Source organism: Chenopodium album, chromosome 1 (genome assembly GCF_948465745.1).
Source record: "Chenopodium album chromosome 1, dcCheAlbu1.1, whole genome shotgun sequence".
NCBI classification, from domain to species: Eukaryota; Viridiplantae; Streptophyta; class Magnoliopsida; order Caryophyllales; family Amaranthaceae; genus Chenopodium; species Chenopodium album.
The window spans coordinates 90,042,500-90,067,082 of NC_137834.1; the positions used below are offsets into that span (position 1 = coordinate 90,042,500).

At 35.2% G+C, this 24,583-nt stretch overlaps 3 protein-coding genes across 4 annotated transcripts; 1 reads left to right on the forward strand and 2 right to left on the reverse strand.

Moving 5' to 3' along the window:
- On the forward strand, positions 1-3,820 carry LOC145562639 (thioredoxin reductase NTRB-like). The gene is made up of 2 exons (XM_081622994.1): positions 1-1,215; positions 3,590-3,820. Exons 1-2 carry the CDS (start codon positions 120-122, stop codon positions 3,658-3,660), a joined length of 1,167 nt encoding a protein of 388 aa, XP_081479120.1. The 5' UTR covers positions 1-119; the 3' UTR covers positions 3,661-3,820.
- Positions 3,821-6,192: 2,372 nt separating this feature from the next.
- Positions 6,193-9,101, reverse strand: LOC145626358 (3-hydroxy-3-methylglutaryl-coenzyme A reductase 1-like). The gene is made up of 4 exons (XM_081678783.1): positions 8,316-9,101; positions 8,046-8,227; positions 7,351-7,697; positions 6,193-6,488 (listed from the first exon to the last, which is right to left on the reverse strand). The coding sequence occupies exons 1-4, from the start codon at positions 9,032-9,034 to the stop codon at positions 6,243-6,245; spliced, it is 1,494 nt and encodes a 497-aa protein (XP_081534909.1). The 5' UTR covers positions 9,035-9,101; the 3' UTR covers positions 6,193-6,242.
- Positions 9,102-12,363: 3,262 nt separating this feature from the next.
- On the reverse strand, positions 12,364-23,866 carry LOC145626370 (ATP-dependent DNA helicase 2 subunit KU70-like). Of its 2 annotated transcripts, XR_014110995.1 has the most exons (20): positions 23,691-23,866; positions 23,507-23,584; positions 22,445-22,561; positions 21,424-21,538; positions 19,895-20,000; positions 19,689-19,806; positions 19,520-19,603; positions 19,380-19,438; positions 19,014-19,147; positions 18,873-18,916; positions 17,758-17,834; positions 17,433-17,580; positions 15,916-15,977; positions 15,465-15,525; positions 14,621-14,713; positions 14,398-14,518; positions 13,721-13,823; positions 12,916-13,087; positions 12,527-12,771; positions 12,382-12,422 (listed from the first exon to the last, which is right to left on the reverse strand). XR_014110995.1 is itself a non-coding variant. In XM_081678794.1 (19 exons), the coding sequence occupies exons 1-19, from the start codon at positions 23,763-23,765 to the stop codon at positions 12,658-12,660; spliced, it is 1,881 nt and encodes a 626-aa protein (XP_081534920.1). In that variant the 5' UTR covers positions 23,766-23,866; the 3' UTR covers positions 12,364-12,657. The 2 variants fall into 2 exon arrangements, 1 of the variants encoding a protein (XP_081534920.1); XM_081678794.1 differs by having other exon boundaries at positions 12,364-12,771.
- Between the last annotated feature and the right edge of the window lie 717 nt (positions 23,867-24,583).

Genomic DNA, 24,583 nt, shown 5'->3' on the forward strand with positions numbered 1-24,583 from the left:
CTTCCTTTTTCCCACTCCAATTCCAATGTAAACGCCCCAAAAACGAAAAACAAAGGAAATGAAAACCCCGTTTCGCGCCTAAACCCAAAAAAGAAACGCGCCCATTTTTTCAAAAAAAAATGTCTCCCTCAAATAATTCAACCAACCAAATGTCTCGTTGTCTAAAACTCCGAACTCTCTTTAAAAAATCCTTCAACTTTCTCCCTCCTCTCCTCAACCCTTCTTCTTCCGCCGCCATTTCCACCGCCATTGATAGCCCCACCAATTCTTCAATGGAGGATTTCAAGGACGCAATCCGAACCCGCCTCTGCATCATCGGGTCTGGCCCGGCGGCCCACACCGCTGCTATCTACGCTTCTCGGGCCGAACTCAAGCCCATTCTCTTCGAAGGTTGGATGGCCAATGGGATCGCGCCAGGTGGACAGCTTACAACCACCACCGACGTCGAGAATTTCCCCGGATTTCCTGAAGGGATTTCGGGTTTGGATATTACGGATAAGTTTCGTCAGCAATCGGTGCGTTTCGGTACGGAGATAATGACCGAAACGGTGACTGCTGTTGATTTCAAAACGACGCCGTTTAAGGTGTTTTGGGGTGATGCGAAGAAGACTGTGTTAGCTGATTCGGTGATTATTGCGACTGGAGCGGTTGCGAAGAAGCTTGATTTTCCGGGATCTGGTGAAAATGGAGGGTTCTGGAATAAAGGGATATCGGCTTGCGCTGTATGCGACGGCGCGGCGCCGATTTTTAGGAATAGGCCGTTGGCGGTTATTGGGGGTGGTGATTCGGCGATGGAAGAAGCGAATTTCTTGACGAAATTTGGGTCAAAAGTGTATATAATTCATAGGAGAGGTGAATTTAGGGCTTCAAAGATTATGCAAAAGAGGGCATTGGAAAACCCTAAGATTGAGGTTTTATGGAATTCGACGGTGGTTGAGGCGTTTGGGGATGTTGAGAAGGAGAATAGGGTTTTGGGAGGGTTGAAGGTAAAGGATGTTGTTAGTGGGGAGGTTAAGGATGTGCAGGTTTCTGGGTTGTTTTTTGCTATTGGGCATGAACCTGCTACTAGGTTTTTGGGAAAGGAGGTTGAGTTGGATTCCGATGGGTATGTGGTTACAGTTCCCGGGACAACGAAGACGAGTGTGAAGGGTGTTTTTGCAGCTGGTGATGTTCAGGATAAGAAGTATAGGCAGGCTGTTACTGCTGCTGGGACTGGTTAGTGTTTGTTTATATGGTTTTGGTTTTGGTTTTTTATTTGTATTGTGTTATTTTATATTTGCATTGTTGTGTTTGTTATGTTAATGCTTGTGTTGTGTATATAGAAAATTGATTTATTTGGTAGGTGTGTTAGTTTGAGCTAAGTTTGGTCATTATATGTCATTGTGGGATTTGTTAAGACATTACAATGGCTATCTAGTCGCGAACTCGAGCTAGAAGATTTTTGAGCGGTTTGGGAGTTTTTATATCCATAATCCATTCCAAAATAGCTGTATATATACATTCCAAACTAGGCTATAGCTCCTGGAGATAATGTAATGAAGCTTGGAATATTAGAGTGTGCATAAAAGTTTGTTTACAAATCTAAGATTGCAGTTAATATAGGTTAGAGGTGTACTTAACCCTGGAAGAATAGGTTTAGTTGAGCCTTGATTAGGCATACATCTCTGTCCTGTGTTTTACTACCAAGACATTGGTGATTTTTCAGTTTGATTTGCTTGTGTTGTTGCCAAACTTGCAATGTTGTGTTTTGATGCTAAAGCTTGTTAAGCTGAAATTGCAATTTTGCCAGAGGTATGATGCACTTTGGGGATGGGTGTAGTCGAGCTTAGGTTGGACATTTGTCATTGTAATTGTTTTTGGTATTACAGTTCTGTTTGTACTTTTGTGCAATAAAATAAAATTTATAGCACCTAGCAAGTTGGGTTGGATGAATTTTGAAAATTTGGGTTGTTTAACTCTGTTTTTTCTCTGTTTTTCGGAGAAGGTGTAGGTTTAGAGGTCTGAAGAATTTTGGTGTTTCTTTTGCTGTGAGTGATTGGAAGAATGTGTAGGCTTATAGACCATTAAGGGTTTAGCCTTATTTGTTGCCCCTGGAGGATGAAATTTGCTACTGATTATATTTATATCATTGAGAGGTTGAGTTTCAATTCACTATATTGCTATGATAGCAATGGCACACTTGAAGAATACTCTTTGTATGAACTCAGAAGAAATGCTAATTCACTTATGTTTTTTGAGAATTGATTCTTGTTTATTTTAATGATGATAAGTTGATGTCCACTCCCATTGCAATATCACAGAGAGAGTGTAGGATCCTATATTTCCTGTCCAATATCAGTTCCCTTGGCTGTTAATCCTTTGCATTTGGCTGAATAGAATGGCAGTGGTTAATTTCTGCTTTTCACCCTTATTATTTTTTTTTTAATGGTGTGGTTTGATTTGTTTATGTGCTGTTACATGTCAAGTGGCTTGCAATATAGCTTTAGATGTATGATGGTCTTTCGTGAGTGGGTTTACTTGAGCTTTGGGAGGAAATATGTCATAATGTTTTTGTCTTGATTTTCTGGTGTCCATATAGAATGTTGGATTTGCTAAGACATTCTAGTTTTTAGTATGGTTTGAGAATTCTATAGGTGTTTCCTTGTTACTTGGAGATTCTGTAGTTTTATGTGGCTGAAGGGCAGATAGGTGTTTGAAAGTAGAGGATGGGAGGAAGCAATGGTTTCTCTACTATATTTATCATTCCCTGCCCCTTTGTTTTTATGTCAATGGTTCTCTGTAGCTGGTATGCTGTTAGTGAAAGGTGACATGCATGTTTTCATGCGTTCAATCATCAACCTATGTGATAAGGTGAATGTTAGAATATCAGCTGAAAAAATTATCACTAGAAGTGGCAGTAATGGTTCACCAAGCTCCTCATGAATCTCTATTGGCAACAGCCACTAGGGTTGATTAGGGGAGTAGACATATAAAGCTTTGGACATTATTCAATTCGATCCTGATTTTGCTAGGATAGCTATCAAGCATGTGTCAACTTACACTCGAGGATTTTCCCCTTGTAAACACTGTTCCATGTCTTTCATCCATTTTAATCTTCTTTTCTTTCCTTTAAAATTTGAGAAATAATATACACCATCCCCTCTCACGGAGGCAGAGCTTTTCTTTTCTTTAGTGCGCGTGGCTTTTTTTTTTTTTTTTTTTTTTTTTTCGGGGTGGGGTTGATGATTCCGAAAGGCTAGTGGACAAGTTGCTGCTTAACTGCCAATTATCACTAATTCTGCCGAAGGACTGCAAATGAGAGAGATAGCCATATAGGACTTATCCTGTCTATTTCCTACGACATCCCATCTGTATTGCTTTCTCCATTTATTTGGGATGTTTTTCGTGCTAAAGTCAAAATAACTGCTGCTTGCCTGCTTGTATAGTTGTAGTACTCCGTAAATGATATCTTGATGTGGCTAGTAGAAATAGATTGGTTTTAGCTCAGTAGTAATTGAAAGTGCTTTGCATATAATGAGAGGACTCTAGTGAGTTATATTCTGGGTCATTTTTTTTGAAAAAAAACTTAGTTTTGATTGGGATGATTCAGGTTGCATGGCTGCCTTAGATGCGGAACATTACTTGCAAGAAATTGGTGCTCAAGAAGGCAAGAGCGATTGACTATTGAACGACACGGAATGGCTTCCAGTTGAAATTGTTTCTAAAATTTAGCCCCTGATATTAGGCTCCTATTCTTCATGAAATAATTTATGGATTGTAATTGATAGACTCCTTATTTGCAACAGTTCAGTTCTTAATGCTATTCAAGTTTCCTTTTTTATCTCCTTCCCCCAAATAATGTTTTAGTTTGTCTGTTGCTTTGGTTTATTCTGCATATTTTGACCTCATGGTTATTGACAGAGTGATAGTGAAGAATTAAACAAAAAAAAAAAAAAATTCTCATTATTATTATTAGGAAAATGCTATAGAAATCATGAAAATATAAACACTAATTACACCGATTTACGCGTGTTTTTGTCATGAATTTATAATTTTATTCAATTTCCAAGAGTATATTTAATGTTTATCTATAGCCCTTAGGGCTACATATAGCATTAACCTATCACAGGAGGGGGATGAGGTTCGAACCCCTGTCACATCCCTCCATCTCCATCTCATTATGCATAACATAATAACATATACAAGTACATAATATTTGACTTGTCACAAATATATCGAGTTTCAAAACATAGAAACAGAATTCTAGCAAGTTCAAGTGTGTTTTTGTTACAAAAATTGGGGTGTCACCATTTCCCTATGCACAATAACATCATCAATGGCTAAACAAACTTTCCCTAGTAAACTCGAAGTAGGTCTTGACCAGTTTACTTTTGTTAGTGATCATTCCCTAATGACCATTATAATGATCATCAGGAACTTTCCAACTATCCCTTTCACAACTCTCCATGAACCTCGCCACGTCAGATTCCGGCCCGGTGAGCTGTTGAACTATCTCCCTAAACTTTGAAGAACATATTGTAACCTTCATGGGGGTTGAGATGTACACAACCTTGATCGCTTCTTTTCTCGACGATTTTCTGCTCAACCTTCCATTTTCTGATCTTCTGCTTCTTTTGTCATTCTGTAGTTCTCTTTCTTGCCAGTTGTGACCTCTCTGCATATCCATCTTTTCTCTGGTAACTTAATATGATATGAAAAATTTATGTCCGACTTCAAATGAAGGTTTATTGCTATGCTAATTCTCTTAAATAAGACATTAGAAAAGGGATATTTCGTGGAAGGGGTGTATACTGTATAGAAAAATAAAAGGGAGGAAAATTCTCTAAATAAGATACTATTATGACCCGTAAGCTTGATGTAGATGATTTAAAAGGCTTGGAAAATTTTCATGTTTTGTGGTTACTGGTTACTTGGTTAGTTTGGATAAATCATTGTTTTTTTTTTTTTTTCTTTTTGTTACAATTATTTGAAGAATTTCGTAGGAAAGGAGACAAAGCCACTTGAGAGTTGAGATCATCTAGTGGTAAAATAATTCTTTTTTTTTACAAAAAAAAAAAAAAAAAAAAAAAAAAAAAGTGGCAAAATAATTCTGAATATCTTTGATAATTATTTTTAATATTAGTAATTTGAATATTTATGAAATTACAAGTCATATTCCAATCCATTTTTTGATTCTTAACATTATTCACAAATTTTACTTTGACTAACTTAAGGAAAAGAAAAGAAAAAAACATAGTTACGTGAGTTAAAAAATATTACAAAAATCTTTACAACAATTTCCGAGTTATATTTAGAATTTAGGCTAAGTAATTCTAATTACGGATGCGAGAGTATCTTGACTCTTGAGTAGTCAAAAGGAAAATGGCCAATGGGAGGTGATTTAAAGAATGTGGGCTAGCTTATGTTCGAATACAATTGGAATTTTGGGAAAGTACAGTTTATCTGGCATAGAACACAATCAACAAAATTAGAAAGTAAACAGTGGTGGCTACCAAATAATAGTCTTGTATATTGTGAAGTTAAATCATCCATATTCTGATTATTACCCTTTAACTAACAAAAAGACTTGCGTGGACCTGGTCCACAATAATATTATTGTGGATCCGAGGTCTATACACACACAACTGACATTATATTGAACATAGTGACCATTATTTTTAACATAGTAACCTTATTTTTAACATAGTAACCTTTATTAAAACTACTACAACGTTTAATAATATTGTGAACTTGAAATACGAAGTTATTATCCTAATTTTAACATAGTGGCCTTTATTATTCATATTGATCAATATATAAAATATTTCATTACAAAAATAACCACTTAGGCCTATATATTACCAAAATGATTTTTATTTCAACATAGTGACCTTTTTTTTAATTATAGTGACCCTTTTTTTATTAATAAAACAACCATACTTTCTCTAATGTTAGTGGTCCACAATAAATTAGTGTGAACCAGGTCCATTTAAGAATTTGTATTAACTAACTACTATTATTATTTTCATTGGGTAGAACATTTTGATTTATCAAGTGGGGATCTAATATAGTAATCCAAAGTTGAAAGCATTTGTTGATGTATAAAAAAGAAAACATTGAATTATTATAAAGGTTTTTCATCTTTCTTATATATACTTCTAATACATGTAACATTTTGACCTTTTTTTTATTAATTTATTTTTATTCGTACTATTCACATACGTTCAATTAGATTGTCCATAATCCCAATTAGCGAACATTAATCATGCAGAAGTAAGTTGTGATATATGCTTGGTAGATCTGTTGTATTTTAAATGGCTCGTAACAAGCTGACCAGCTGCAATAGCAGATAAAAGAGAGAGCTCTCCAGCAAGAACAGAAGCAGCTACAATTGTTGCCAAAACCCTTGAATTTTCTCCTTCTTTCTCTTTGTTTGTCCCTTTGACTCCTAGTAGGTTTAAGCATGCTGCTTGTGATGCTAGTTGGGTCCCTCCTCCCACTGTGCCTACCTGAGAAAATTTTTCATTTTAATTATTCTTCTTATTAATCATATAATCCTTATTATCCTAATTAAAGTAATCATTAATAAATAATAAAGTTTTTTGTTTAATTTTATTTTAATATATAGGACAGTACATCCTAAAATCAATTTTGTATAAGGAAGATATACAACGGTCGCATAGTAGTTACATTTCATACAGAGTAATTGTTTAATTGATCAATGCGTAGTTCGTTGTGCCACGTAAGATAACGGTTGCTTGAGATATTTTCATAATATTATGACAAGGGACCAACGAGGTATATATGATAAAAATTGTTGTTAGCAGAAGAATTTACAGACTGAACTTTGATAACTAATTATACAAGTGGATGGTTCATGCATGGAAATACAAGATGCAGGTGTCATTCATGAAATAAGATTTTCATAGTTTCAGTAATTGGAATCGTTGTCAGGATATGATCAAGTGGTTTAATACTAATTAGAGCATTAATTTCAACACAAACAACTTGTTCTTCCATAGCAGAGCTACATATATGGGAATGTGACTATTGTACGTCAAGATTAATTTTTAAGACGATCTATGCACTCTTATGAGTCGTGTCTACTATAGTACTCCATCTGTTCCAGAATATGTGAGACGTTGGACTTTTTTCACTTCTTATTAATTAGTCAAACTAGTGCATTGACATGTGTGCAATGTTGACAGTGTCATATATTCTGAGACAGAGAGAGTACTATATAGTATATACTCCCCCTGCTTTATACTTATGAGTTATGATCATGATTTTCGAGCTTAAGCTTTGATCGTTGGTTAGTCATAAAAACCTTACTATGTAACGTATTATATTGATAAAGATGTTGGTAATTACCTCAATAGAAGGCATGGTAACAGAAATATGGAGGTCCTTGCCATGATTAATAGCTTCGAGCATAGTAATACAATTTGAGCTCTCTACATTTTGAGCAGGATCTTGGCCTGTTGCTATGAAAATTGCAGTAACAATATTGCTTGAGTGAGCATTATATCCACCGAGAGCCCCGGCCATCGCCGATCCGACGAGGTTTTTGAGGGTGTTAAGCTCAACCAAGGCCTCCACACTTGTCTTCAACACATTTTTTACCACTTCTTCCTTTATGGTTGCCTCACATACTACTGATTTTCCCCTGCCTTCCACCCAGTTAACTGCTGCTGGTTTCTTGTCTGAGCAGTAATTTCCTGTCCCATATTTATGTAAACACCAAATAATCATCAATCATTTTTATTATTATAACTATTTGAAAAGGTGTGATACTCCTTTCGTCCCAAAATAATTGCAGTACTTTATACCTTTTCAAGGTCAAAGTTCATCATATTAACAACATATACTTTATACTATGAGTAAAATGTTGTACTATATGAAGAAAAAAAACATTATCCTGTAAAATCTTGTTAATTATTATTAATAAAAATATTAGTCCTAGATAGATTTTTTAAAAATGCATATCAACACGTAATCAAGTCATGTGATAGGATAGTCAAAATACGTCTTGAAAACCATGAAAAGTCAAGTATAGGTTTATATACCGGATATGCTGATAACATCCATGTCGGGGAAGTGGGCATGAAGGTGAGCAAGGACATTTTGGACACCCTTAGAGACAATATCCATGCCCATTGCATCTCCTGTGCTGCAGCTAAACCTCATGTACAAATTCTTCCCTGCTATTGTACTTTTTATGCTTTGCAATCTTACAATACCACTTGATCTGCATATATTAAAATGAACATTATAAACAAATTGAGTACATTTACTAGTACTAGTACTAGTTTATATTATAATAAAACCATAAAAACCTGGTAAATATGCCAGCAATGGTATCAAAATTTCCAGGATCCTCCAAGAAGAACTTAACCTCAGCAGCCCTCTTAGCCGACCCGAACCGCGCCACAGGAGCCCGAGTCATCCCATCCTTAAACACCCTACTGTAAGCCCCACCGGAGTGGTACACTGCCTTGCATCCTCGATTAGTGCTGGCCACCAGGCACCCCTCAGTCGTGGCCATCGGAACATAATACTCCTTCCCATCGAGCAACAAGGGCCCCACCACCCCTACAGGCATCTGCACGTACCCCACCGCCATCTCACGATATTGTCTGAATGCAGCCTCGTAGTCAAAGCCCTCCACGGGCAGGCCCTCTACATACCTGCCCGTGGTTTGCTCAGATTCAGTTTTCCATATGTCAGTCACCGCCACCACAGACTCCACAAAGTCTGAGGTGGCGGGGACCACGGGTTCTTCAGCATCTACTTTAGATTTACGCGGGAGAATAAAGTAGATGCTGAAGAACCCAATGAAGTAAACAAGAGAGGCAAGAAGAGAGAAAAAAACAATGATCTCAAACAAAGAAATGGATAAAGGGACCGGCATCGTTGCTGTTTCATAATCATGTATGTTAACTCTCCAACAGCATAGTAGGAAGTAGGCTGCAAAGAAAAACAATGTGAGGAAGAACGCATTGACAAGGTTGTTGAGAGGCGGTTCGCTGGCGGATCGCCAGCGAACAAGGTACATGGTAAGGGAATGAAGGAAGTAGAGGGAGAGAGATGGATAGTTAACTAGGAAATTGGGAGGATGTAGAGAGCATAACAAACTATAGGTTTTTCTACCTTACTACGTAATTTAATAATTAATTAAACATAGTATCTTGTAGTTTTGTGAGTAACGTGAAGCTTGTTTTATATAGCTGACCACGTAAACTTCCTGTCAATAAAACAGACGTACTATTATACTTTATTAAGGATGCTAACTATACATGTGTAATGTAACTAAAAGATGATATCCACTCATCTATATAGCGTTGATCATTAAATAATGTGTTAGTTACATCTATAAATTTGGGAGAATTAAATTTTATATTGAAACATGTCGTATGATTATAAAAATAAGATGATTGAGCACATGATATTATTCTAATAAGCATATTGATTAAAAGTCAAACTTTAGTATTAATTAATACTTTAATAAACTAGTTTAGTCCTACTCCGTACTTTGTTACATCTGACATATTTTGACATGGTATCTAGCTTTATAATTTTTTTGGTCCAGTAATTGTAAGGATACTTTAAAAGTGAGGGAAAATGGCAAGAAATCCCCGTCCAAATTATCTCTAGTGAGAATTAATCATCGAACCTTTAGGTTACAATCTATCCTCCTAGACCAAACTTAGCTTGGTATACATTTCGAAATGATTTTGCCACTATAACAAATCGGGTACATGCAAGTCCACCCAAAGGCAGTGCCAACTGCCAAGAGTAATAATGGTACGTACTGTGTTATAATTTGTATTGTCCTAAAGGGATTCCCACCATTAATTAGTAATCACCCTATAACATAAATTCGAATAAAATGGATGTAAGTGAATTAGTTAGGCAAAGGTTCCAACCTTATTAAGTTAATAGATTACCTTTACTAGAATATAAGGAGTGGACAGTTAATTTGGGTGGAAATCAAAATTCCTGGGAAATGCTACAGTAAGTTGTTGTTTGGTTGCCTTTTCATGTAGGAAATGGGATTTCCTGGGAAATGGAAATTCCCACAATATGGAGGAATTGATTCACGGTGAATCAAAATTCCTGTACTTATTTACTCCTTATATCCACCATAATCATCATCATTTTGCCTTAATCATCACCATCACCTTCATTATCATTTATCAACCATCCTCGTCATCCACCTTCATAAAAAAAAAAATTAAAAATTTCTCTAAAAATCATCATAAAAACCAAAAATTTACTACAAAAATCATCATAAAAACCAGAACTTCCACCAAAATCTTCATAAAAACCAAAACTTCCCCCAAAAATCATCATAAAAATCAAAACTTTCCCCAAAAATCATAAAAATCAAAACTTTTTGCAAATACCTTGATGAAAATCGAAACTTTGAGACACCCAATTGAAGTTAACATCCAAATTCAATAGTATAATTTGAATTGTAAAGCTTCAAACTTTGATTATATAAAGTGGGTATTTAATATATTGTGAGATTCATAAAGAAAGAAGTATAATTTGTGGATGAAAATTTAGGATTTTTATTTTAGTGGTGGTTGTAGTGGTGGAGCCGTGGAGGTGAGGGGTGAAGAGAGATGATGAAATTTTCAGATTGGGAATTGGGGAGGAGTGATAAAGAGAAATTGAGAAAAGGAGAGGATATAGAGGATGGTAATTTTGGGGTTAATTAGGTGTATTTGACCATGGGAATTTATTTCCCATAGTGTCAACCAAACAGATATTTCACACTTCCTATGGATTTAGCTAAGGGAATTTATTTCCGATGAATTAAAACTTCCTACGGTAATTTAATTCCCATGGTAACCAAACGAGCCCTAAGACTAATAAGAGTCATACAAAGCAATAAGGCCACCTAGTCCACCTTTCCATTGTAAGACCCACACTGGAAGTGAGTTGGGCGAAGGGAAAAAAAACCTAGGATAGTCACATATTTTCTATAATTCACAAAAATGGTTTTATAAGGGCGATTTTATATAAATGTTTCCATGAAAACCAATCATAAATAAGGATTTTTTTTTTAAGTAAATCTGTAGACTTTTATGTGGCTTTAGTTATAACATACAAGTAATTAATTAATAATGGCCACCATAATTGTACTAAATCTCAACCCTTAAACTTTAAGGACATTTTTTTTTTTACCAATTTCCTTTAAATTACTTTGTAATAATTAAAAATAAATAAATAAAAGTGCTTCAATAATATAAAGGATTCATAATTATTGCCATAATCTTTAGCCATTGTCAAACTATCCTATTATATTCATCTACTACCTCTAATTTTTTTAGTTGCAACTTTAGAATGTTTTATATCTCACAAATAATACTCCAAAATTGCAAAAAAAAAAAAAAAAAAAAATCGAAGATAGTAATATACTTTCAAATGACAACTAATGTTAGAACAAATTTAGCTAGTTTTGCCGGCCAATTTGTCGCTTAATATGCTTCAAGATAAATTGCGGGTACAATTGATCTCGTCTTCCGAACTGGTAAAAACAGTACGAAATAAATACCTGATCTTAATCATTCAATATCATTTTAAAGCCCTGAACATTTGAAAGATACTCTTGTCACTAATCTCACCACCAATATCACTGTACCAAAATTTTGAGCCGACGAGAAAATAGAATCAAAATCTTCTGTCTACTTTTGAGTACCATATGTAGGTCAATTTTATACAGATACATCAAACCTACTTTATCAATAAATAATTTGTATTTTCGGGTTCGATAATCCTTTTAACCTTTTTATCTCCATACCTTCCTCAACAATCAGACAAAACATATTTATAGTCAAAAAACACCCAAAAAAAATACCAAGACAGAAAATGATGCTGCCATTGTTAAGTTTATTAAACGGGATTTAACGAGACAAAGATTGATAACTGATCAACAGAGAGATTCTTAGAAGATTTCAAAAGAATCTTAAGAGTGGAAAAAAAGAGAACCTTTTGAAGAATCTTCAGGAAAGTTCAGGAAAGTGTCAGATGAAGTTAAAGAGAAAAATAAGATAACATAAGAATAAAAAAAAATTAAGCAGCATAATATGCATTCCCCAGGTTACACTTACCTAAGACACAACCTAACTAGTTAAAAATAAAAAGAGATGATGCTGCCTTTACTATGTGCTATTTGTCTGTCTGCCATACAAGGCAGTGCATAACTGCATCTCGTGCAGTAATTGAAGGCATATAGCACCATATAAGACTCTGCATCTCATGCAGTAATTGAAGGCACATAGCGACCTCACGAATATACAACTAAATAAGTTCAGAGTTTGCAAAGTTCTTTTTAGTGTATATGAACACAAACAAAATCAGAGCGGCAGAAAATACAACGTTGAATACATAGTAACAAGAAACAACTGAGACCAATATTAAGCAGATTGTTTATCCTGTACAACATCAAACCATCGAAATATTTGGCATCTAATCATTCAATAATAACACCAAAATGTTCAAAAAATAGAGTTGAAAAGGATGGCATACAACATTATACCTCTACAAGCATGGTAAGAGACCAAGAGGCAGTGATGTTGGTGTTGTGAAAATTTGCCCTCTGTCTACAGACATTTGTACAGTCAAAATCCTAGCTAATTTCTCCCCAGAATAAATCTGTGAATGCCAGATTCATTTTTTCATGTGAGTCAAGATCCTACTAATGAGAGCTTCCTTCTTTCCAGTAACAGGAATTTTGTGGGCTGTAAGGTAAAATTTAAGTTCTGGCACTGTTAAATCTTTCAGCTGCCACACAAAAAACAGAAGCAAGCAGGAAATCGAGAGTAAGAGACGAAAAAATGGGAATAAAAAGAAGCAAAGATCATCTAAGAAAGTGTATATATGGCAGAGCATTATGATGAACAAGAGGATTTCAAATTAAGATCAAACCTTTCCATTATCAGCAAGATCATCCCAGTCATAATTAGCAGACTCTTGTACTGCCTTTTCAGCGATAGCTTTCCGTTTTTTGGAAGCTTCAGAAACAATACTCTCTCCTTCTTCATACTTATCTCCGTAGACAGACAACTTAAATTCTTCTATTGCATTAACAACACCAGGCCTGTTGTGGATATAACACAGCAGATTCAGGTTATGAATCACAAATGAAAAACAAATAATTAAGGCTCTGTGGCCTCAGTCCACCTCTATTTGAGAATAACAAAAAAAAAAAAAAGTTGGATCTTTGTAGATAATACTCCTTCCATTTCATATTGATGTTCCTAGTAGGAATGTCTCGGGTTATGAGGAGAATGCACCCTACCGGAGTTGAGCGGTTGAGCCTCGCACTGGTCAACCCGGCCTGGGAACACAGGCAAGGCCCCTTGGGAGTGGGAAGGGGGGGGGGGGGAGTAAGGAAATCCCCACCCCCAAGTTGCCTCTAGTGTGGATTGATCCTATGAGCCAATATGTTGACCATGCATGAATACTGACTGATGTGTAAGAAAAAACATACTCATAGTGGAATGACTAAAGTCTTGCGTAGTTTTCAAATATTAACTTCTCATGAGTTTTAAAAATAAGTAATAATTAATGCTCAAAGATGCAGGAACAGAAAAGTAGAGTAGGAAACAGGAGGGGTACAATATTTTTTTAAATGATTAAATCCAGCGAGCCTGGCAATTAGGTTTGAAGAGCCGGTGAAGAAATCAAGTTAGTTGCATAAGCTAGAAACCAAATTAGTTTAGCACATTACCTGGCCATGCCCTCTTCATCAGGAAGGGTATCGTCCTTAATTTCTGGTATTTCATCTTCTTCCAGAGCCAAGGCCTGTAATATTGCGTAGTGCTTCTGCAAGGCTGAGAAAATAAACCTCATATTTTGAGAGCCTTACTAGAAGCTAGAGCAACAAAAAAATTAAAATGGAAGGATAAATGTGATAGCCAACATATGGCAAAATCGTAGTATGGATATTCCCAGCAGCATACACAATATGGTTAGTGCGAAGAGATGATGATTTTAGATGAAATAGCTAAAAGTTGTGATGCAACACAAATCTATAGAATAACTAAGAAACATCAAACTCTATGAACAATAATACAATGTAAACTAAGACAATATAGCCAACTATATATCCTCTAACAAACCAACTCAATCACTGCCATAAACTAAACTAAGTGATCAAGTGTTTCTTCTCGTTCACATGCTTGAATAAATTGAGCCAATTTCTGTTTAACCTATAACATGGGGATATCACCTGCATTCACCCCTAAGTTTATGCAGTTTAAAGCTAATAAATATTAAAAACAGCATTGGTATTCTTTGTAACTATTATCTATTGCTTGAGCAGTTGAGCCCTAACTCCCAAGTGACCAGAATGTGCATCAAATAAGAACACGGTTATATAGTGGGCACCATTTGAATAGTAATTACCAGGATTAGGAAACTGGCATACTGCAAAATCTTTTAAATTTACACGGTTCATAAGGACTGCAGCCTTCTGAATATCTTCATTCGATGCACGAGGGGTCGTAAAAGTGACATCCATATGAAGCTGCAAAAGATTGAAGAACATTTCCCAAAGATCAATTAAGCAGAAAATTGAGAGAAACTGGCTTATATACCTACAAATTAATCTACAAAAATTATTCCTTGCCTCTTCAGGGTTTCGTATATCATCACAATATAGTAGGTAAATCATATGCATTCCAGGAGGCTCAACCTGACCACGTGCAGTAATTACTTCATCCTGCTTTCAGCAAGAAAACAAAATCAAACCAGCACTGAGTTTGTTTCATGGCATGCGAAAATGATAGAGCCCATAGAGGGGATGCGTGGTGGTTGTTTTTTTTTTTTTTTTTGGCCTTAGGGAGGGGAGTGTAAATGAATGCTAAAAGAGGATAGAAATTGAAAATCCAGATAGACATAAATTTAAGTTGTATAATCCAGCATTTCACAAAAAATTTAATACAGCATAAACTACTTAGGTTCATAGTTAACTTCTGTAGCTTTGGTCTGGATGATGTGCTCTGAAGAGAATATGAAACTTTTATTGGTACCAGAAAATGAAGCTAAATACTTTGTATATTACTCTATACACTGATGATATGATATCTGCCTTTATGAATCCACTCTCTTATTCTCCATTTGTTTAGAAGTATAAATGCATAACGTACAACGATTTTACACTGAAATGAACCAACCAGACCCCACTGTATATATTTCAGAAATGAGCAAATCCAAAAATAAATAAATTTATAAAGGTTCATTTTAGCTCAGAAAACCCTCTACCCTGCTTATTTGAGCAGAACCATAAAAGGGTCAGATCCTGTTAAAGCTGGTAACAAGGAATTTCCTCCTGATGTAATAGTGTCTTAGAACTAGGGTTTTGAAATTCTCATACCTTGGGAATTAAGAAAAATATTACTTCAGATAACCATATATATCTGGAATCTAACTTTAAAAAGAAATTTGAAACAATACAAATGAATAAATCTTACTTGAGCAATAAGCGCAACCAACTGAGGATGTGTTGAACTGCCAAAGTATGCAACTGCAAAGCTGCATCATGAAGACTAAAGACTGAAAAGCTATAACAAGCCAGAAAGCTACAGAAGCAACATTGATACTATTTGACTTTTACAAACATTTGCTTTTGGAAAATGCACTCTCTGCATGTCTTTCACAAATATCTATACTAGTCTTATCTATATAAAACTTACAATGGAACTTCATATACCTAGCAACTAGTTAGCTGCATTACTTCAGGAAAACATGTGTAAAAAGCAAAACCTGGCAATTCTACAGATGACAGATCACCAAAATGTGTATTTGTCACTAGCCTTAATCTCATAATCGACAAGTTGTGTCAAATCTACCTCAGTCGAGGTGGTCATGCATGGCAAATTACTACAAGTTGATTGCACAAAGATCAAAGATTAGGCTACCGACCGTCTAAGCCGCAACATAGATCTATGCAACGCGATGAAGATCTTAGTGCTGCCAATAGTATCCTACAAAGCATACACATAATTCATGAGGTTTTCTCAAAGAATTTTGAGAAACAAGAATTTGAAAAAGACCAACAAAAACTAAATAGATGAGAGTAACAGAATGCAATGAACTGATGTTAGGGAAGAGAGGCAATTTAGGAGTATCATAATAAATTTTTTAGTAGCTTGAAGGAGAAGTTAGTTAGTTTGTTATGGACTTATGGAAATGCTCTATATATAAAGCTAAATAGAGAGAGATAATCATGCAAAATATTGTCGAATGCTTTGGGTTAGCTTTAGAAGGCTAAATTAGGAGAGAATACACCTCTCGAAAGTGGAATTCTCATACAAAAGTGCTGTGATTCAGTTTATTAATTAAAATTCACCATCTTCTTCCTATTTTCTGCCATTTATGAAGCTCAAGCTATGATAATCCATATTCCATAGCACAAAGCCCTCCTTTTCTTTTTATGTTCATCATTTTGCCATGATGTGTATGAAGACCTCACAAACATAATTCTGAGATTGAGATGTAAAACGCCGAACCATCAGGATCTTGCATAACAAATTGAAGGGAAAGAGAATAGCTATTGTCTGATACTGCACAATATATTCAAAAAAGGACAAGAATAACCTTGAACCAGACACCAGTTTTTCCACAGCTGAAAGTCAGATATTGCAGTACATATTAAGCACCATGCTTAAAGCCAGAGAGCAAAGAGATACGGCCAAGATTTGACCACTTGTTTATTTGGGCTTACAGACATAGTCCCAACTGCCAAATGATATTTCTACTCTTTTTTTCTGTCCAACCAAAACATATATCTCTCAAAGCGTCACATATACACAATGCTCGATTGCCTAACAATTATGTCTCCTTTGCTACATTCTACTTCCAAAATTATTGGTTGCTACCCAAAACTAGGCCTGCTCAACAATTCCTTCCTCCTACATTTTGTACACCCTACGCAGGGGGTGGGGGTGGGTTGACCAAAGAGACAAGACTGGTTAAGTCTGATCTGGTCTCTAAAGGAAAATTAAAGCTTTACCAATTATCTACTATCTTAGGAGATTCCCAAATAAAACTCAAATTTTATAAACCCAAGTCCTCCTACACAGACCCAAAGGTAAGTTAAGAGACTCAATGACACAACTTGCCAAGAAAAAAAAGCAAGAGTAAAAGAATATCATTACATCCCAAGTTAATCTTAAGCCTTGAAGCTAGCTCAAATTTTTTTTATAAAAGTCAAAACAAGACCAAACTTCTCTATGCAAGAGACTAATATTGGCCTGGTGCTCTATATTGGCTCTGTATTTTCCTGCATGCATTGTTTTGATGTATATGTTCATATGTTATAGTGTAGAATTTTAATATTGTTGTTTTCAAATGAAGTTTGTGGATGAGTAGGATTGTATGATTAAATGTGCAGCCGTGAAGACCGATGATCAACATATACTGCAAGTATACCAAGTTACCTCATCAGTTGGAAACAGAAACGTTGACGGCTTCAGATTATGATGATCCTTCAAGCAACTCAATGGCTTGAATCCAAGAAGGCAAAGTTGTGTTAAAGAGACTCTTTTAATCTGTGATATCTCCTCCCTGGAAAACTTTATTTCTTGACTGCAGGGCACATTTATTCAAAACATTTAATCAATATAGTACAAATTATAAGAATCTGAAAAACTAAATTTACTAAACTACAGCATTGCTTTTATATTAGTTGAATAAAGAACCAGGCAAAAACTAATAATAGGTACATATTTTGGACCATTTAATAAAAAATCAGTACAGACTTACTCCCTATAAGCTTGAAACTGCTTGGGAGCTTCTTGCATAAGTGCACCAGTATCGGCACAAATTAAGGACCTTTCAGTCTGCACAAAGTCAATTTACAAAATAGTAAACACTACGGATTCCTGTGACAAGGATTTAAAGCCCCCTATATTTTTCCAAGATTAATACAGCAGTTTACATACTTCAACTTTTAAAGTTTATATGAAGATGGCATCTGGACGTCCTAACAGGCTAACAACAACATTTATTTGAGCAAATTTTGAACTTAAAAAAGACCCAACAAAAAGAAGAGAAGAAGACCATTACAGTAATAAACTTCTGAAGATAAAGAAGATGAATCCCAACTTCCTTCAATATTGGACCTAAACTTCAAAGTGAAATGACTCCAAAATTAATGTTTTCTTTTACTCGCATGTTTCCTCACATTAGTCACCTTAATTTGGCAATCATATGCTCAATTAACCAAGGTAGTCAAACCACTGAATCATACAATACAAAAAGCAACTTAAATCTCTAGTTGACATAAAAAATAAAAATAAAAATAAAAACATTAGCTTATTATAACTTGAACATTATCAAACATCCCAAAGTTTTCAATCCTATCTTTCACCGGAGAGACTGATTTATAGATAAGAAAGGGCCCATACACATATCTCTCAGTTTTCACTTTCATGCTGGCTGAGGCTTTTAAGTTGCAGACTTCACGTCTATAATTAGAATTTCTTGTGATTTTTCATCTCATCATAAGACATTTTGCCCTCTTGCTTGTATTCGGTCCACTACAGCTAATATATACTCTTTTGCTTATTTAACACAATAACACCAACCTCCTCCTCCCCCCATCCCCCCCCCCCCCCTCCCCCAACAGGGTCCACCCCTCCCCACCCCCTCAAAATATAGAAGTGTTGAAAGATAGCGATGCTATAAAACATTTATGCTGATAGGCATTCTATTATTCTACCTCAATCCTATATTCCTATCTTACAACGAAGCTCATGAATTCCATGAGTTGTAGACCATTGCATGTAATACAACAGCTAACAGCTAAAAAATAAATGTTGAATTTTAAACATGCTAAAAGCCAAGAAAATATATAGTTATAGGATAGCAAAAACAACCTTGAGAGGAAGATTGGTCGTAGAATCCAGCCAAGTAATATTTCCTAGAAAACCAAGCAAGGTATCATATTAGGGGATAACAAATAGGTTGAGATAAAAGTTTGGAGAACAATTAAAATTTAAAAATTAGGATGAAAAAACCTGGAACAGTAGGACGAAGTAGAGCATATGCACTCATTTGTATAGATACACCACTCGCAATTGAAAGTGTATATGTTCTATATCTACGTTTCTTGAATATACGCTTTCTCAGCTGGTCCTTCATGTCTTGCAATCTGTATTTCATAAATACATTAGAATTACGCCATCTGTGTTATGATATACAGAAAACTAATCTCACAATCTCAGCAAATTATTTATAAGTATACATGAGGGGAACAAACCTTCCTTACATAAATTCATCAAAGGTAACACACACACAGGGGGGGGAAGCTTTATTGCAATAATATGCCCATAGATCATGCAAAGAATGTGTAAGAAAACCAGGAAAAAGTTTTGATCTCAAACCTCTCTATAGATGAGGGAATGAATTCAGCTAGAGCATCACCCTCCAATCCAAGCATGACCTAAGCCGGCAATGGTTTTCAGGTATTTATACGAACCAAAGAAGCTAATGGAGAACAATGTAAGGGAAGACATTCACATACAGCATAGAAAAAGGACATGTTGAAATCTCTATCAGGAGTACTCAGGGGAAGAAGTTCAATTGAGATACCAAGATCTTGTGCATCCTGAAAATATGCAAAACAGTATTAAATTACAGCGACATCTCAGCCCACAGCATAAGAGTTGCTCAATAGATCCTGAGGATTTTACTTTAGCTCGTTGCAAAGTAGTCCTTGTCATGTCTAGCTTTGTTACTCGGTTCAAAGTCCCAAATGGATCATCCTCATTTGTGAACAGAAGCATACGTTTTTCAGCTGTCTTTGTAGATCTGAAGAGAACCCCTTCAGTCATATTTTCAATTCAAGAGATACAGGTTGAGCAACAATGACAACAAACTGTTCAGAAGATGATATTACCCTTTGCGTAGGAGCGCTTGAGCAACCCAAAGGGCATTGTAGAGGGAGTTCTCTCGTGATCCAGACACAATGCCATACTGGCTTCCTATGTTTTTCATGAAGGACTCTGAATGAACAAAAAAACCACGTGAGGCAAACATGCTGATCATAATCATATAGGCCCCCAACTATTTAATTGCAAATTTGCAATACATTCATAAACAAAAGCAATGTCACTCTACATCTATCCATCCCACACATTTCATTTCCCCCGCTTCCTACATCTCTAGATCCCTCTATGTGCACCTTTATACTTTCTTCCATAGGCTATCTAAGAACAAAGTAAAGGCGTTGTTACTAAAAGATGCTTGATAATCAAATAACATATATTATCCAAGTGATAAGTTAACTTTGACATGTGGATATGCCTAAAACACAAAGAAATTAGTAACTAATCCTTAAATGAACCAAAATCATATACTTTCTCTATTTATATTTGATTATCCTATTTGTAATCTTTATAGATTTAAAAGAGATTCAAATGCTTACGGAATCTAATACTATATATATATATATATATATATTGCACTAGAAAATGTGCAGAAAGCAAATAGGGCAAACAAAAAGATATAGGAGTTAGACTAGACAATGCCTAAACTTATTTTCATTTTATTCTCAGCAAAAGTGTCCCAAGCACGTCAAATCATTCTTAAACATGAAGTGTTGTCCAGAGTATTTAGACGCACAAATCTTATTCCCCCGGATGATTGTAGTCAAGAGGGCATGGCTTATCTTTAATTTCTCATCCATTTCTCTAGGGAAATAACCTTCCATCTTCATGTTGCCAGAGAAATACTTTTCCTTCTATGTTTAATACGGAAAGAAGAACTGACACATAAGAGTTGACAGGGAACAAAACCAGCAGGACAAAATATCCCACAAGCCCCTAGATAAACTTAGATCAATGCTCAAATTGAATAAATAGCTTCCACTTCTAGTGACGAAGCTACAAGCCTCCAAAGTCCTAACTGATAGCACACGCAGTACCAAAACAATTCATTCCAACAGGCTTGACAATACTACCAGACTACCACTAGGGAGAAGCACCAAAGAGAGCAAAAAAAAAAAAGAATAGTTTTAAACTTTTAGCATTAAGTAATTCTAAGCATTATATCCCCATAAACATGAAAACAGAATATCTAAGATAAAATCACTTTCAAACTAAGAACCCTTCACAAACCGTCCAATATATCAGGCACACTAAATACTTGAAATGATAGGGAAGGTCACACTAGAAGACCCGAGTTAGACAATAGACAGCATGAAATAAGTTTCTTCAGACCTAGGACAATGAGTTTGACAATTGCAACATGAACCTATAATAGCTGATTATCTTCTCATACTTTTCGTCTTCTTGTAACTTGAGAAAAAGTGGAGAACATTGTATAAATGAAAAACCATAAGATTATTAGAACTATGGCGTGGCAAATCGAATAAAAAAATTAGTGGTTTCAAAAAAATAAAAATTAAAAAAAAAATAGTGGCTTTACCCTCAATTTGATCAAATTCTTTTATTAGCCTGGCTGTTGGCCTGCCAAGACCATCTTCACCAGCAACAGTAAATACAAAAACACCATTTATATCCTGCAAATTCTTCTTTTCTCGCTGCAAATGATGAATTGAATTTTTTTTAAAAAAATCATTCATGATATAAAAGCATAGTTCATATTGAAGCACATAGAACTCATTCAATTCTTGCTACTTGCGATGACCTAGAAAATCCACTGAACCACAAACTACTTGGCACATTAAGATCACACTCAACAATGACCACAAAACGTACAGTATATAATTGAAAAGACTGGAGTAAACAGAAATCACAGACAAATCACTAGCAAGCTACAGCAATTTTGATATGATTCACATAGAGTTATAACTGGAAAAGACATATCAATTCACTGTAAAAATTCCTTTTACAAAGATTGATGGATTTCAGAACACGATGCAGGGCATAATAAACAACAAAACAAAACAAAACAAAAAAAATCCAAAATGGCCTTGATGCACACATAGAAATATAAAATAACCTTTCTCTAAAATCTCCTATTACAGACCCTAACTCTTTTGCTCCTTGCAAGAGTTGCAGGTTGAGGGTTACAAGGCAACAGGCTAGCAGTATAATCTTATCTCTGACAAATTGAAGGATTGCAGGGGTCAATATCAGTCACATTTTTTATTTCAATGAGCAACCAACTACAGCATATAGAGGTGCAAGTCACAATCTGTTTTGAAAAGTTTAGCTAGTTAGCAACATGTCACACAAATGTACAGATGCAAGACATTTAAACTTCAATTGACTAATCACTCATGTGAGATAGACAAGCTGTGCCAAATGCATCAGCTACATTCAGGACAATATCCTGTGAAGCATGAAAATGAATGCGCGATCTATCGGGAAAAACACTGCAATAGTTTAAATTATATAGTAACAATATTTCCAAAGATATAACTCATGGTAGAACTATGGGTCAATACTCAACAGATTTAACCGAACATTGGAGAATGTCTTACAGTGTTGTAAAAACAAATTGCGATCTCATCATAGGAACTATTAATAATACGAATCTTCAAGGACTCGGAGATACAGCTGATAGCCATTTGAAAATGAGACTGGTCTTTTTTATCTTCCTGTGAGGGGAAAAAAAAAAGGTTATGTCAACAAAAATGAAATAAGTTAGTCATAGAAGTGTGGTCAACTTAGACTATCACAATGCTCACACTCTATAGATAGATAAAGTCATGGTACACACTAGTTCAAAACATTTCCATGCATTCTAATCTTCTTCCCTTCTTATTTAGATGATAGACATTTTCATAGCCCAAAATTAAAAATTACTCTTTCAATTTTAATCCGTCAAAAAGCAATTACTTTTCAAGATACGAGTATACGACCCCTCGCTCAAGCTTTTGTAGGCTATGTTGATATGTCCAAGATAATAGGCCAATTTCCATATCTAGGTAGTTATATTACAAACAGCTCCCTCTGTCTTGAAAAATGTTACAGTCTAACTTCATACGCACATCCTATGTTCTTAAAATTCTTCATTTCACCTCGAGTGCCCATGTTGGACCCTTCATTTTAGTTCAAAATCATGGAAAAAGTTTCACAAAAAAGGCAAGTCGGACACTTGGACCCATACCCATGTTGGACATGGGCACCCAAGTCCAAGTAACATAGACAAGTCTTTGAGATCAATAATTCAATTTAATAAGTTTTATGTAATTAAAAATTCAAGACGAAACTAACACGACCCCCATGTGATTAACTTTTTCTTAAATCAATGGGTATTGAGTACTGCTCCAATAACCAAGGTTCTGGATCCTTAGTTGATGGAACTCCAAACAAGAACGTCTTTCTAGATGGGAGGAGAGTATATGTAAATCAGTAAGGTATTTCAAGCAAATATAACTTCCAACGAAAATTCGAGAAAATTAGGCAAACAACACATGCACTAATATATAAATAGGATAAATGAGCTTAATTCTCTTTTTATATTCAAGTAATTCAACAAATTGCCTACAATAAGTAATTACAGATTTACAGTAATACTACAATAATGAAGGAAAACTTACAGCAGGACAAGAAGTGTCGAACATTTTGGGAGAAGCGTCGACAACGTAAACCACATACTCTTTGCTTGATTCTCTGTCCTACAAACTCAGAAAACCCCAATTAACACAAATATAATCAAATATTGATAAAATTTTGTAAAAAAAAAATTAAAAAAAAAAAAAAAAAAAAGAGCAGAGCAAATACAAGAAGAGAATTTGCGTGGAGATCGTCTTCATCGTCGGCGAAAACTTCGTCAGGGTCTAAATCCAATGTTGACATTGATTCAGCTTGCTTGTCAACTCTTTAACTTAGAAATTCACAAAATAATTTTTGGAGGGTTTTTGTGTTGTTTTTTTGGGAAGAAAAAGAGAGTTCTTCGGGAGTGGAGAAGGCGGGGGGTTTTGTTTTTATTTTTATTTTTATTTTTATTTTTTTGAAATTATATGGAGCGAGTGCACGACCATGACGCCCAAGACAAAGAATTGGAACACCCAAAGTGTACACGAGAAGATTGGTCACAAATTTTTACGGAGTTCCTCCGTTTCTTTTTAGTTACGTTTTTTTTAGTCGTGTTTGTTAATGTATAAATTAAATCATTAATATCTTTAATTATCGATAAGAAAAATTATACGGAGTAAAAAGTTGATAATATGAAAATATACATTGTGATAAATGACCAAGATCTCACCTGACTATATTTTTCCTTGCATATAAATCACAAAATATGGTCAAAAAAAAGTGTGTGAATAGTGCTAAAGTCAAAACGTGTTGACTAATAAAAAAACGGAGGTAGTATTTACTTTTTTTTTTAATTGTTAAAAGGCAAGTCGTGCAAGAGGTTATAGAATTTGTTTTACTACCATCTCTACCCATGTCAACCACCATATAACCACCATTTGATCATCAACTTGTACCAGTCACAAGCATATCACTATGCACACAAACCCCTTAACCATGTGCTCATATGCTTCTCATTTCTATTTATACCTCTTTCCATTGTTAATAATGTTAGTTAATTAATGATTAGTATTCCACAATAATCTTGACGAGGTTGATGGACTAATGATGATCACCTTCAATAATTTAGGTTTCTAGTT

Bases quoted from the DNA above. Each gene is read 5' to 3' on its own strand.
- LOC145562639 (XM_081622994.1), top strand. From the start codon at position 120: ATGTCTCCCTCAAATAATTCAACCAACCAAATGTCTCGTTGTCTAAAA. The intron at 1,216-3,589 runs GTTAGTGTTTGT...GGGATGATTCAG, and splicing joins TGTTACTGCTGCTGGGACTG to GTTGCATGGCTGCCTTAGAT.
- LOC145626358 (XM_081678783.1), bottom strand. From the start codon at position 9,034: ATGTACCTTGTTCGCTGGCGATCCGCCAGCGAACCGCCTCTCAACAAC. The intron at 8,228-8,315 runs GTTTTTATGGTT...TAATATATGCAG, and splicing joins ATTGCTGGCATATTTACCAG to ATCAAGTGGTATTGTAAGAT. The intron at 7,698-8,045 runs GTATATAAACCT...AATATGGGACAG, and splicing joins GGATGTTATCAGCATATCCG to GAAATTACTGCTCAGACAAG.
- LOC145626370 (XM_081678794.1), bottom strand. From the start codon at position 23,765: ATGTCAACATTGGATTTAGACCCTGACGAAGTTTTCGCCGACGATGAA. The intron at 22,562-23,506 runs GTAAGTTTTCCT...TTCCCCTCACAG, and splicing joins TCGACACTTCTTGTCCTGCT to GAAGATAAAAAAGACCAGTC. The intron at 15,526-15,915 runs GTCGGTAGCCTA...TTCATGATGCAG, and splicing joins TCTATGTTGCGGCTTAGACG to CTTTGCAGTTGCATACTTTG.